Genomic DNA, 15,981 nt, shown 5'->3' with positions numbered 1-15,981 from the left:
TAGCAACGAGCTATTGCTAACGTTTGCTGCCGCTGTAGTCGTGCTTGCATCATGCTGTTGTGTTGTACTGTAACTGTAGGCCTACTGACCAGAGCGGTCAGTCCGAGGGGATTCGAAGGCTATAGTCGCTTTGTGCTAGACAGTTAATCTGTTCACTTTAGATGCCAGAGATGAGATGCAATAATAGTGTTGGAAACTCAACAATAGTTTATTTTATTATAAATGACAGTCTCCTGTGGGTAACCCGGAAGTTATATGCAAATTAGCCATGTGCTCGATAGCCCAGCAGTAAACATAACCTCGCGTCACCGCAGGCTTTCGTAAACACAAGTGTGCTTAGCTCAATCTCAGTGAAATAATATTTGACTATATATATATAGTTTTAGATTGCTTTGTTTTATTTATTACGTAACTCGTATAGGCCTAATTGTATTCGTTTTTGTATTCACAGCATTTTATAATGGTAAGGTAATATCCTTTGTGCTTTGTTCTTGCATGCATTGAATGGTTTTTTCTTAAATTAATAACTAACAAACAATGATTTTGAGGAATTTGAGACAACAGAGAACAGCACAGAACCTGAACTACGCCTTTGCTCTGTCTGTTGATTTTCTATTGTTTTGTTTTTTCTTTTGAAAGTCACTGTCCATTCTGACTGATGCTGTTTAACTCAGTGACGTTTTAAAAGTTATGAGTCCACTAGATGGCAATGTTGTCTTTTCAATGTGTTCAGTGTTTGATATGCACTTGGACCTTGTATTTTATTGTTATCAATGGAAAAGGCACACTTGCACTATAGGCTAGAGAAAATAGGCTATTTGCCACAAAATAACTGGAATAGCAGCTAGCAGGTAAACATTAAACCTAAGTAACTGTCTCTAAACAATCGAACCGATTCGGAAAAAGAAAGGGAAAACATGTCCCCCCACCCCTTTTGTTTTTGCTGTTAGCATGGAGTCTGTCTTGAGAGCTGTGGTTTACAAACTTTTTAGCTCAAGACCCAAAAGAAAGATTAGATGTTTGCCCGGAACGCAGACTAGTGGAAATAGCAGATGTACAAGCAAGCATACAACGCATCACTTCGCACTGCATTACATTTTATGGGTGCAATTGAAAACCTAAAAGAATTAAGGAAAAATACAAAAACTTTTTTTTTTAATGTCACAATCCCTTTAAGTCTGTATCATACCAGCTGTATCCCATGCCTACTGTTGTGCTGTTATGACACATGCATTTCCACCACAGGATCAATGTCTAATAGTCATAAGAGAATACTTGCTCTTTTCACTAACACACTGCTTTCTCTGATTAATTGAAAATGGTGGACCCTGTGTAGGCCTAATGCTTAACCATGGTGTCGTCCACAGTAACAGTTTTCGTATTGACTCGTGCTTTCGTTTGCAATGTACCCATTCTGCATACTCTGAATACAAATTTCAATCAATCAATCAATTGAACTCATGTAGGCCTATGTATAATGATATGATGAGACTCAAATCCTTATTTTACTGGAGGGATGTTTTATTGTTCATAGATGTACGTCGTTAGTCAATCTCAGATGTTTATTTAAATATTATTTCTATGTTAATTTGACAGGGGGAAAAAAACTAAAAACTAAACAGATGTACCAAGTTATAAAATTAATTACCCCCAGTGACAGTCCCTGGTTAGGCCTTTATATACAAATATCTACCTAATAAGAAACAATGAATTTACAAAAGCATAACATTCCCAAATTAGAGTCATGATATAGTATTTAACCTTTTCATTAAATATGTTCAGATCCCATTCCACATGGTGTTTTCCTTTTACTGAAATCATATTCAGTGTTATCCATGTTGGTAATACAGATTCATTTAGCATGCCGTTTGGGACACATTTGGGACAGTCAGACAGTGATTGGTTACTGTATAGGCTACATGAATCATGGGGGTGACGGTGTAGAATCATTTTGGTATTGGACAATGAAAGGACAGGGGAAGGAAGGATCAACATATGGAATTTCAGAACAGGTCAGTTCCATATATGAAGATCTAAGGGTTTGAGGTTTGAGGTCAGATGTTTGAAAACTTGAAACGGGACATTCTGCATAATACTAATAACTACTAATAATAGAGTACTTTTACTTTTAAAGTAACTTTATTTAGTACATTCTGATGCCAATACTTTTGTACTTTAAACTCAAGTATATAGCCTACATTTTGAATCCCAGACTTTTACTTGTAACAGCGTATTTCTACAGTTCATATCGGTACTTTTACTTAAATGAGTACTCTTTACACCAGTCGTTCCCAAAGTGGGGTCCGGGGACCCCTAGGGGTCCTTGAAGGAGTTCCAGGGGGTCCCCAGCTAAATGATACTTTGGAACCGTTTGTACACTCTCAGAGTTAAATTAACATTGATTTTACAATATCAATGGGGGTCTCAGAGATAGAAATGCCATCAAATGGGGGTCCGTAGCCTTAATGCAGGTCAAACTGGGGGTCCTTGAAATTAAACTGGTTGAGAATCACTACTACCATAAAAACCTTCTCTTCTGGGGGTCCCTGGCATATATTTTTCAAATGGGGGTCTGCAGGCTAATTCGTGTCAATTTGGGGCTCCTTGACATGAAAACGTTTGGGAACCAGTGTTTTACACCACTGGTAGTGTCCAGATGTGGGACTATACCTTTTATGCAGAGCCTTGGTTTCGATGGGCGCTGATGGGACGCTGGTTTTACAGCGCCGGCTGCTACCTATAACCATAACCGCAAGCACGGAGCAGCGCATCCCTCACCAACCATAATCCGGTGGTTTTAACGGACCCCTCACCAACCTTAATCCGGTGGTTTTAACGGACCCCTCACCAACCTTAATCCGGTGGTTTTAACGGACCCCTCACCAACCTTAATCCGGTGGTTTTAACGGACCCCTCACCAACCTTAATCCGGTGGTTTTAACGGACCCCTCACCAACCTTAATCCGGTGGTTTTAACGGACCCCTCACCAACCTTAATCCGGTGGTTTTAACGGACCCCTCACCAACCTTAATCCGGTGGTTTTAACGGACCCCTCACCAACCTTAATCCGGTCGTTTTAACAGACCCCTCACCAACCTTAATCCGGTGGTTTTAACGGACCCCTCACCAACCTTAATCCGGTCGTTTTAACAGACCCCTCACCAACCTTAATCCTGTCGTTTTAACGGACCCCTCACCAACCTTAATCCGGTGGTTTTAACGGACCCCTCACCAACCTTAATATGGTGGTTTTAACGGACCCCTCACCAACCTTAATCCGGTGGTTTTAACGGACCCCTCACCAACCTTAATCCGGTGGTTTTAACGGACCCCTCACCAACCTTAATCCGGTGGTTTTAACGGACCCCTCACCAACCTTAATCCGGTGGTTTTAACGGACCCCTCACCAACCTTAATCCGGTGGTTTTAACGGACCCCTCACCAACCTTAATCCGGTGGTTTTAACGGACCCCTCACCAACCTTAATCCGGTGGTTTTAACGGACCCCTCACCAACCTTAATCCGGTGGTTTTAACGGACCCCTCACCAACCTTAATCCGGTGGTTTTAACGGACCCCTCACCAACCTTAATCCGGTGGTTTTAACGGACCCCTCACCAACCTTAATCCGGTGGTTTTAACGGACCCCTCACCAACCTTAATCCGGTGGTTTTAACGGACCCCTCACCAACCTTAATCTGGTCATTTTAACGGATCCCTCACCAACCTTAATCCGGTCGTTTTAACAGACCTCTCACCAACCTTAATCCGGTGGTTTTAACGGACCTCTCACCAACCTTAATCCGGTGGTTTTAACGGACCCCTCACCAACCTTAATCCGGTCGTTTTAACGGACCCCTCGCCAACCTTAATCCGGTCGCCTGTAAAACAAGCGTCCCCTCAGTGACCATTGACTACCAGGCTCTGCGTAAAAATAAGAAAAATTACAAAAACCTTTTTAATGTCACAATCCCTTTAATCATTTGATCAGTTTTTGAATGAAAACCACCGGTTTTCTCCACGGTGGAATGCCTGGTGATGCAAGGTAAATGTATCTATGGCACAGACCTCCTGAAAGACGCACAGACCCACACACACACACGCACACATGCATGCACGCACGCACATACACAGAGTTGTTGTTTAATCAACCCAGGCTTTAGAGACCATTTAAAGACTACAAGGTTGAAACTGTGCAATAACACCAATTAAATATCACATGGGTCAGTGCCTTTTGCTAAGTCAGCTGTATTCTGATTCAATTGTTTATTTGAAGAGATTGTCATTAGTGTGGTCAACCAGACTATTGTTATTGTAAATGAGGATACTTTGCCGCACTCCTCCCACAGTTTTTGCCGCACACACTCGAGCCATATGTCAATTTGACCGGCTTCATCGGGAATCGTGTGCTTGTATTTTTCTAAGAGATCCGTTGTAATTGATATTAATTAATTAGTTCTCCATAGACTTATAATGGGGAAATCGAAGACTAAATGTAAGTATTTCTTTCCATTGGAGACCGTAAGCGCCATATTTACAAGACTTTCATAATAATTATGAAAATTAATTGAAAAGGAATTACATCAGTCGGCCTCATGGTGGCGCTATAACAGCCCACTTTACGTTTTTCCCTATAACTCTTGAACCGTAAGTCGTGAAATCTAATTTTCTTTTTCCATGGATTCCTTGGGCCATGAAGCATTTCAACGCCCTGCAGAATTTTGGTAGTGCGTATCGTTCGGCCGTAATCGTCGTCCGAAGATAGTAGGAGGGGCCTATTTTACAAAAAAATGCCATAAATCACGAACGGAATGTCCGATCCATTCCAAATTTTAATCGCATGTCCCGGTGGTTCGCATGTCCCGGTGGTTCAATCAACCAAGTTCCATTTTCATCCATAGGCGGCGCCGCAAAACCTCAACTTTGCATTTCTTCAAAATTGCGACCTTTCTAGTTTATATTCATATTTGAATAGAAAAGAGAGGTCACACACAATGCATCGCGACGCATTGTGAGCTTGTAGATCAGCCTATTTTCAAATGGTCGAAATGTATATAGGGTTGAAGTGGTTACAGTAATGTATGTTTTTCTAATCAAAATGTAAATCTCCAAAGTAACTATAGTAACTAAAGTTTTCAAATAATTGTAGTGGAGTAAAAGTACAAATGTTGGCTCTGAGATGTAGTGGAGTAGATGTAAATGTATTGGAAATTGGAATACAGTCAAGTACAAATACCTCAACATTTTACTTAAGTACAGTATTTGAGTAAATGTACTTAGTTACTTTCCACCACTGGGTTAACGGCAGGAGGATGAGTTAACAAAACGTCAAACAAAGAGAGAAGTATATGACCAAGCTGTCCGTCTGATGACAAAAAAGATTACGAAATAAAGGAGAGAGAAGTATGACTAAGACACAGAAGTGGTCAATGTTATCCTCAACTTCATATTGACATCTGTTGTCCAGATCATATCTCACACCAGGGCTGCAGGGCTGAATCATTCAGGCCGCGGTAGTCACACCCAGCCAGGCCACCCTATCCATATACCCACACGTGTGTACGTACAGTATATATGATATTACTGTTAAAATTTCATATTCTGCAACCATAGACTGTAAAAAATATGGACAAAGCGTTCCCCGGGTCTAACATGGACGTAAAATGAAGCCTGTTATTCCTTGCACTGTAAGTCGCCATCTTTCTAGATCCGTTTGGGCCCAGCTGGCCATTGGCTGGCCCAGACAACGAGGCGGGACTTCCCCCCCTTCTTCTCCGTTGGTTTTTATTTTGAGTGGGAGGGGAATCCCGATCATAGACTGTAACGGTAGCCACGCCCCTCAGAACATACGCGACTTTATGGTCATTTATTTGATAAATGGGACCATAATTTTCCAAAAAGAATTAGAAATGAGACTTTAAACTAGTGACTGGAAGCAGAAAGTATTCATGACCATGTTTATTAAGGTAATACAGTCTAGGTGAAGTTGGGCCCAAATACATGGACTTCTATGGGTTTTTTTGGGCCCAATGACAGCGCCACAACAGGCCATTATATGAACTACGATTTCCTTAGTGGCTTCACAAAATATCTGTCTGACTGCCCCCCTGGTTGCAACACTTATACATACACACGCACACACACGTGTGGGGATTGAAAAACCATAAAACCTGGGTGATCTACTGTATGCTATCAAATTGTATGTTTATTCACGCAGCATAGTAGGCTATGTATACAGTATACAGTATGAATGATACATTCTCTGGCTGATTTTAGTTTCTACCAGCTGAGACCAGCTGAGAATCCAACTTTGAGAACCAATGGTGTAGTGACGGGCGGGAACCCCTTTTGGTGTTTTATGTTATACTTTAGCTATTGAAAAATAGCAGATCTACAAGCTCATAGCACGGCACCGAGTGCCACGCTACGAGCTTGTAGGTCTGCTATTTTTGAAAAATCGTTTGTTACAGATTACAGATAAAGTTTTTGGGGGCATAAATACCCTCCGAATTACTTACACATGATCACAGGGGTGACGGGACATTGTAATTGGCTGGCAATATTAGTGGGAGGGGCCTAAGCGACTGTGGCAACCACACTTTGCAATTTTGGAAAATTGCGACCTTTCTAGTTTTGATTCCTTTAATACAGATGCCCAGTGATGTGACTTGTACCTTTCATTGTTAATTCCCAGTAGGCCTAAATATTCCCATAACATACAAACATAATTTGTTAATAGTAATATCATAGTAATTTATTAGTATAGACCTATAGATGCATAGATTTATTTCACAATGAAAAGGAGTGTCCATGAAAGTGTTGATGACATTGTTACAGTACCTACACTGCAGTATGCATTATAGGGTAAAATAGTCTTTGCCCGAGTGCTTTTCTTGCACTGTTTAACCTACCATATAGTTGGGAGAAATTGGGAGGGTTGAGCAACATGAGAGCTTAGAGTTTAGCCAGCAGTTGAAACCATGCTTTTAAGAGATCTAGATGTCCATTGGCGGGCACGTTCACATTGGTTGGAAGAGTTATGAAACCTTCATGCAATAGAAATAATATTGTTTTCAAGCCTTTTGACAATGGAAATAACACACAAAGCAGCGTTTAACCCTTTGAAACCATGAGGCCTTCAAAAATAATAGCTAAAGGTTACATTTGCCAATTTTAAACCTATAGCTAATTTGCCTCCTAGTCTCTTACATAGCCTACTAGTACTTCGACCCAAAGAGAATGAAAAGGTACAATTTGTTTGGTCTATTATTGGTCTAAAATCACCAAAGTCTTGAGGGAGCAGGGAGGATAATCTTTTCACCAACTAGATTAATGATAGATAATAGATAATATGTTTGCATCTCTGACTGGATTCGTGATCATCATAGAAGTTCTGCTTCTATTTCTTGGTGGCACCGCGACCCATGATGGACTTCTTAGTGTTTCTCTCAGGTTTCAAAAGCATTATATAACACTTTGGTCCAAACAGCGCCACCAAAAGACCAAAACTAGATGCTAAAATAGCAAACACCTCCACTACATCCGCATATTTTCCTGGAGAGCTGATATATGCTGGGATGAAGGCTATCCACACGGCACAGAAGATCAGCATGCTGAAAGTGATGAACTTGGCTTCATTGAAGTTGTCTGGAAGATTCCTTGCCATGAATGCTAGGATGAAGCTGAGGAGTGCCAGTAAACCAATATAGCCTAGTAACACCGCAAAACCAACTGTTGATCCCACTTTACACTCATAGACGATCTTATCATTGTGGTATTGTGTGTTTTTATAAGGGGTTGGTGAGGCAGACACAAGCCAGGCTGTGCAGATTATTGCCTGGATGGAAGTAAGTGCCAGAACTATTCCTCTCTGTTGCATGGCACCGAAAAACTTCATAATGGCTGCACCCCCAGGCTTGGTGGCCTTGAACACGGCCAACACCACCATAGTTTTTACCAGGATACATGAGACACACAGCACAAAGCTGATCCCAAATACGGCATGCCTCAGCTGACAAGTCCATAGTCTGGGACGGCCAATGAACAGAAGTGAGCACAAGAAACACAGTTTGAGGGAGAACAAAAGTTGGAAGCTGAGTTCTGAGTTGTTGGCACGTACCATCGGTGTGTCTCGATGATAGACGAAGATTCCCATGACAATGGCACAGATAAGTGTGCCTAGCAATGAGATGGTTGTCAAGGACATACCCAAGTCCTCGTAGTAGGACAGGAACTCCCTGCTCTTAGGGACACACTGGTCATGCTGGGGATTGGACCAGAAATCCTCTGGACAACTGATGCATTCTGTGGAGTCTAACAACAACAGCAAGACCGATTAACAAGTATGTGTTGTCCTAGCTCTGGTCCATAGCGATAGGAGATCTCCTGAACGCTATGGTACTTTCAACTTCCTGCGCACGCATGAGAGGCTGCACTGCCTGTCGACTGCTGCGAAAATAAAAAGAACACTTTCACTACGCAAAAAGCCTGCTTTCCCTAGTGGACGCACTCTGAGCCCCCCACCACACGTATAAAATGCACTTTTTGGCCAGAAAAGAAAATATTTCACCAGCAAGACAAGATCTGTAGAGGGTGCAGTGAAGAAATTAAACATATTTTTTCTTCCTGTGAAATATATACACAGACAGACAGTGCAGCCTTTCATGCATGCGTAGGAAGTTGAAAGTACCATAGCGTTAATGTGACGCACTCCTAACGCTATGGACTAGAGCTATAGTATCATCCTAACCTACATTGCTTCATCCTACTATCCTCCTTCTACAATCCCACTATATCCTACTATAAATGTAACCTGTTCCTCTGCTGTGGGTGGAAATGCCCGCCTCCATTCTTTTCTCCTCAATGGATTGACCAATCGATCTGCAATTGCACACAGGCTTTGACCATCATATGCGCCGAGTGAAGAAGACAATTATACACCTTTCCCAAATGTAAACTGTCTATTAGCATTTCTCTCACTCCACTAAAATCACTATCAGCTAAGATAGGGGTGAGAATCATCAATTAATCTATACCGTATGCCATACGGTATAGATTAATTGGACGTTTGTATTTTTTGTTGTTGCTGTTGTTGTTGAGAAACAGGAAGACAACCACAACCAACTATTCACCATTGGAATCTGTTTGAGTACTACATGTGTTGCATACAGGTATATAATAACTATGCAGCCCATTGGGGTTTGTTGGTCTGAAACAAACAAACAAACAAACAAACTCACTGTTCACTCACAGGCATGGAGCTCACCGAAACAGCGTTCATTCAAATTCTAGCAAAGCCACACCCAGTCAGACAAAGTATTCCAACAGAGTGTCATAGTGCGATAAAGTCTGCACGTAGTTTGGGTGCGAACAACCCCGGGTATGGACTTGCACACCAACCTGTCTCATTGCTGATCTCTCCATCAGAACAAGCAATGCAGTCAAAGCAGCAAACAGGTTCTCCTTTCCTTCTGGCCACACGGGCTCCAGGGGAACAGCTCTCACTGCACACCGACTGAGGAGGCTGCGGAGGAAAGGATCGAACAATGATCGATTTCAGTCTGAACTAAATTACATTCCCATGGGTAATTTTAGAAAGCTGGCATGCACCTTTCGGGAGTCAAAGTTCCAGAAAATTCTGTCTTCATCCAGGATGAGTTCTTCTCTGGAGGCTGACTTCTTGACCACACCCACGTTGTGAAACTTTGTGCTTCCGTCAGGGAGCCACACCCAGTTCATGACATCGTAGATTGGTGAAGCGTCACCAGTCTCATCAAATGATACACTGTCACCAAATGATGTGGTGAAGTTGACCTTTTCCAGGTAATACACAAGCTAAAATGATGATGAGCAAAATCATAGAGGAGAGAGACTAACTTAAAAAAAGATATACTGTATGCAGTATACACTATAGTTACATTGACAGGAACTGCTGTATTAACTACACCTGGCAGTATTCATAGTACACATTTATAGTGTGCGTGCGTGCATGTGGTGAGGGCACAACTTTCTAGCCAAGGAAATAGAGCATGCACCTCCACTCTAGCCCAGGTGCTAGAGCTAGACAAAAGGCAGTACAAGAGGAAAAATAGAGTCTGCAACACATATGAAAAACTCAGCTCCACTGGTTTAGTTGACTCACAACTTTCTAGGCATTTAAAGCCCTTTAGGACAAATGTGGACATTTTATTTAGGTATTTATTATTATTAATTATTATTTATTTATAGATGTATTATCTTAATTAATTTGCTTTTATTCATCACATTTTATGATGTCATAGCATTTTGAACAAACATTTTTAGTTCTACTCTCATTTGCTTTATGCTGTACCTTTATTAATTGCCGGAATGTGTATTTTCCCTCTATGTAATGATTTCCTCTATTCAGAGACGTTACGTACCGATTTAAGAAATCAAACAACAAACAATTAAAAGGCAAACTGTGAATGAATGTCCCACCTGCCATGGCTCTATTGTCTGCAAACTGGCACATCTGTGCCCAGTGAAAGGCCCTCTTCCTGGCACACACTGCAACATGTCATGGAGGGCGTGGGCCAGAGCGTACACAGCCTTGTGCACATTATAATCTGCCCTGAGGTCAGACACATGCACGAGTGTAGTTTCTGCTGTCCCCAGGTCCTCTTGTCCAGTGCACAGCCTTCCACCAGCGTCCACCCACTCTGATGGAAGGGGTGCAAATTTGCACTGAAATGTGTGCTCCCAAAACTGCCTCACCTGAAGAAACAACAACGAAATTACATATTAATCGCAGATCTGACGTCGTTAATAAATTGCAACTCATTTACAACATTAAACACAAGACTCACTATGTTATCTTCGTGGCTGTTGTCCGGGTCATTGTCAGGGTGTACTTTTAACAAGAAGTCCTTGAGACCTGGTATCTCTCCACGCCGAATGGCAAAACCCAGGGTGCCTCTCAGGTATGGCATGTAGTGAGGAGACTGGAGATTGAGGTCGTTCCACCAACCCGCGGTGGCAGGTAACAACCACTGGAGACCTGTCACATTCTGCTTTACCACCTATTGATTGTGTTAAAAAAGTAAATATATATCTAATTTACACACAACGCTCCGGCAGGCCCCGTCCGTGGCCCCCCGGCCTCGAGTAGAAAAAAGACCCCTGAAGCCGGGGCACCCTGCTCCGGCCCCCGGGGGCCCCGTCGGTTTGGCGGTTTAGCTTTGCCCTGGCCTATACTGCATGTATATATTTTTTTTTCATGAGCTGTATGCCGTAATCATCAGGATTCAAAAAATATATTTTTATGTTCAATGAATCTAGAGAAGATATTTCACTTTTTGAATTATGTTAAGGGGAAAGTGAACCATTCCACGGTATTCACGTTTTGGGAGATGTAGTTGAATTGCAACTTCAAGTATGAAGGGACTTTACTTTACTACGTTAAAGGACAACTTTGTTTTAGTTTTGCAACCAGGTTCATGTTTTAGGCTGTTATTAGATAGTAGTAAAATATGAGTCTTATGTTCTTAATTTGCTGCTTTCTTTCGTTTGAACAACTTTAGCTATTTTTGACAGGGTGGCTAAATATGTCTTTTCTGTCATTTTTCTTTTTTTTTCTGTCCCCCCCCCCCCCCCGGAAATTACATCTGGCCACAAAAGATCACTGGATCTACTGATCAATAATTGACATAATTAACCCCTATATCCCCCTTTACATTCAGTAGATCCTGTGATCTTGTAATTTCCTGGGGTCTAGTACAGTAGGACAAATCGCCACATACAGTAAAGAAACTGCCGTAATATTTTGTAAAACAATAAGAAGTATAATAATAAATAAATAAATAACACTCTAAATAACACTAATAACAACCTAAAAAAAATTAACTAAAAAACTAGTTGTCCTTTAAATAAACTAAAATGAATGCCATAAAGGCTCATACATAGTCTGGATTTTCGGTGGTTAGGTGACCACCGAACTACAACATGACGTCACGAGCCGCGGTGAAGAGAAAACCACCGCCACCGCTCCAGCCCTTCTCTCTGTTTTTACTCACCACCGCTCAACGTTATTTCAGCTCCGGTGGTCAGCTCACCTCACCACCGCAGCGGTGGTCACCTCACCACCGAAAATCCAGACTATGAATAGGCCTTAACACAAACCTCCTCCATGACATTGACCATATAGATCAAATATGCAAACGCTATGACCACGCGAGCCGTGGACGTCTTCATCGCCGTGACTATCCTCTGAAGTTTGGCCAAGTCATTGTCCCAGGGCAGAGCTTCCGAATACGCCACGCAACCCAGACCGGACTTGTCCAGGTCAGACTGGAATAACAGGGCGGCGTCGCGGCCAGATTCGTCGTCGCTGAACAGCACGCCTACCCAGGTCCACTGAAACCGCCTCATGATCAGGAGCATAGCTCGCACCTGAAAACAATGGAGGGAATTAGCACAAGGGTTATGTTAGTAAAATAGTGAGAAGCTGTGAGTACAAGACATTGGCCTTCCCTGCATGGAGCCTTTCAGTTAAAGGTATATTCAGTGATTTCACTCAAAAAATCTTAGGTTTCGTTTTTGGCTGTGGGACCCAGCCTTTCGTCCAATCAGGATAGAGAGTCAAAAACGAAACCTAAGGTTTTTTGACCCCCAGGGGTTAACTGGGGACAGGGAGGAACTCCTTATATGGCCAGCACACTCTATAGTAGGGAGGATTATCACAACAAAACAAAAAAATAAGTGATATTTGAATTAAGTGAAATCACTGAATATACCTTTAAGTGACCTCTTTCTGTATGCCAGGAAATCATACTGTATAGGCTACCGTGGCCACATTTTCTAGAGATATCTCTAGACAGTGCCGCAAACCTAATGCCCATTCAGGCTAATATGCGCAGGTTCAGTATGTGTTCAGGTGTTGTCAAGTGTGCACTTTTAAAGCATTCTTGCAGCTGCCATCTATACAGCTTCTGTCAGGTGCACATACAAGAAAGGTATAGCATGCAGAGGCTTGATGCCCTGAGGTTTCTACTCAAGGTCCCAGATGGCATAGTGCCATGCAGCCACTTGTTTGTAACGTGTGGATGCAGTCACTTGTTTGTAACGTGTGGAATCCATGCATGTGAGGCTTAACTAAGGCTCTCTAATATGCATGGATTCATGTCTCGCCTGGATGAGTCCCGGAACAGTATTATTGAGGAATATAGTAAATCCTGGTAAGAGCTGTCTCCAGTAGCCTACTCGTCCAGGCTGCGCTGCGTAAACACTGGAGAGTCAGACTCTATTTATGATTTCACGTTTTTATTTTATTTTATAGCCTATAGTGCGTGTGTGCGTTCCCGTGTATGTATGTATGTATATATATATATAACTGTGTGTGTGTGTGTGTGTGTGTGTGTGTGTGTGTGTGTGTGTGTGTGTGTGTGTGTGTGTGATATTGATGATTTGTATATACTTTACAATACAATTAATTTCAACATGGAGGAAATTATTTGGCAGATATTTATCTAAAATTCATAATGCGAATAGTGTTGCACTAAAACAAAACGTGAAACTCATCCCCAACACGGTTGTCGTTACATAAATTGCATAACCTCTAACTTCTTTCCAGTCTTTTATCAGGGAGTGAAGAAGACAATTATACATCGCCTTTCCCAAAGGTAAACTGTCTATTAGCATTTCTCTCACTCCATTAAAATCACTTTCAACTAAGATAGTGGTGAGAATCATCAATGAATCTACCAGTAACCTTTTGGAATTTGCTTATTTTAATGATCGATCAATCGTCAAATGTGTGGAAGATGAACTGAGTGTGCGATACCAACACATGTATTGTGTGTCGAAGTTAGTTACCTGGAAGGCATTGCTTGGTATTGTTCTAAAGAAGGATGGAAACTGAGTAAGGTCACTCAGACAGGAGCAAGCAGCATAGTAACTTACCTGGAAAAGGCACACAACATCTGTTCTGTAATATACTATATCTACATTATTATTATTATTATAATCATCATTATTATTATTATTATTATTATTATCATTCAGTAGGATCCTTTTTATTTCCCCTGCAAACAAAGCATGTGAGCTCAGTGGGAAGTGTAACCCTATTATTTGGAATTAGTTGTGTGTGTATTATGTGTGTGTGTGTGTGTGTCCGTGCGTGCGTGTTCCTGTGTACAGTATGTGTATATATATATATATATATATATATATATATATATACTGTATATGCTCTATAGATTTCCTACTGAGGTCTGTATAATTAATCAAATTTCTAACACAGATGACCTTTTGAAAACCTGCTGCACACTCCACTCACGCCCTCTGCTCACGGGCTGTGCTGCAAGTAAATATGTTTTAGTTTCAAACTGTAAAATACCACATTATTTATCAGATTGGGGAAATAGCCAAATCACCAAAATTAAGCATATATACCGGTTATACGAAATAGGTGGCAGCAAAATGAGAGTCAAGTGAGAGACTTACCATGGGCACTCTGTACAAACCTAACATTCTAGAGATGGCAATAGAACTTTTTGAGTCAGAAGGACCCACAATTCCCAGCACCGGAGGGGACCCGGCACAGCTCTCATGCAGCGTAAACTGCTCCGCTCTCCACTGATCAATGACAGTGCTGCACGGAGCGTAACTCCCAGCGTGATGCAGCTGTCATAGATACTGTATCCCAGAGTCACATTGGGTAGGAGGCTGGGTTTTCTGTTGATCTCGTCAATAGCGAAAGCCATTAACTGTGCCAGTCTGAATCCTTCGGCAACAAAACTAACACAGACACAATTTCACTGTGAACCTTGAATATCGTGTCGGGCAGAATCAAATTGTGCCTATACAAATTGTTAGTGGTGGGAAAAAATACAAACATTTACTTAGGTAAAAGTAACAATAACTGCAGTGTAGAAATACAAATAAAAGTCTAAATGTGTTGGTCACCTGTCTTGCTTTATGAAATAAAATATTTTCTACTTCAACTTCAACTTCAAAGAACTTTATTTTTCCTTTCGGAAACTTATTTTGTGCAGTGGTAAAGACAACAGAGATCACAGTACACACAAACACAGTTACTATATACTTTTTAAGAGGAACTACTTTTTACTTGAACTGAACAGAGCTGCTTGGACATTTTCACTCACCCCCCCCCCCCCCCCCCCCCACTGTGATGCCTATACAAAGGAACTGAACTTAGAACTCTTGTCCTGAAGGTCTGTGTTCTCTTGCTTGCTATGTTGTACGTATTTGTGATACTCACCCATAGCATGTAGGCTCCTGCTCCTTGGAGGTAAAAGACAGCTCGGGGAAGACGGAGGAGTAGTGGAAGGGAAACAAGCCGCCCAGAACGATGTCGCCGGCCTTGTAGAACCTGTCGAGGTCAAACTGTGTCTGTAACTCACATGAAGAGGAGGGCGAGGAAGACAAAGGAGAGAAGGACAAGAACAATATCATGGTCAAGTACGTGTACGAAAGCAGGTGTATGTTGTCTAGAGACGCCCTCATGACTGTCCTCCTCTGTCACAACACCACCCACCCACCGACTCTAAATCCATTATCCAGTTGCTAAGTTTTATACACAGAGCTGTGCCATCCCCTCTGCCACCTTGTGCCACTACGTAATCTTTCACAACACCCATCTGGGCAGGGCAGTGTGTGTATGTGTGTGTGTGTGTGTGCGTGCGTGCGTGCGTGTCCTAATGTGTCAATGGCACTATCTTACCAGATCTATATATGTTTGGCAGGCCAGGTGTTGACCCACCACTGTACGGAATGCAACTCCAACTCCATAGATACAATCCAATTTCAATTCAAATTAAAATGAGCTAGGGGCACGGTGGCACAGTTGGTAGTGCTGTCGCCTCACAGCTAGAAGGTCCTGGGTTCGATTCCCGCTCGGGACGCTGTGGGTGCTGGCGGCGTGTTTCCTCCTCCGCGTCATCAGTGCTCATACCCGAAGGCGGGGTTGGCGAAAGGGCCTTTCTGTGTGGAGTTTGCATGTTC

The 15,981-nt window shown here is 42.1% G+C and overlaps 1 protein-coding gene across 1 annotated transcript; it reads right to left on the bottom strand.

Annotated features, from left to right (window-relative positions):
* Positions 1-7,399: 7,399 nt before the first annotated feature.
* LOC310876024 (extracellular calcium-sensing receptor-like) lies at positions 7,400-15,483 on the bottom strand (the record flags this gene model as incomplete). Its single annotated transcript, XM_083789471.1, has 9 exons — positions 7,400-8,313; positions 9,400-9,523; positions 9,610-9,834; positions 10,459-10,734; positions 10,827-11,039; positions 12,139-12,408; positions 13,831-13,917; positions 14,625-14,733; positions 15,239-15,483. The coding sequence occupies 9 exons, from the start codon at positions 15,481-15,483 to the stop codon at positions 7,400-7,402; spliced, it is 2,463 nt and encodes an 820-aa protein (XP_083645597.1).
* Between the last annotated feature and the right edge of the window lie 498 nt (positions 15,484-15,981).

Source organism: Protomyctophum parallelum (assembly GCF_964188405.1).
Source record: "Protomyctophum parallelum genome assembly, chromosome: 18".
Classification (NCBI taxonomy): domain Eukaryota; kingdom Metazoa; phylum Chordata; class Actinopteri; order Myctophiformes; family Myctophidae; genus Protomyctophum; species Protomyctophum parallelum.
This window is presented reverse-complemented; position numbering and strand designations above follow the sequence as displayed.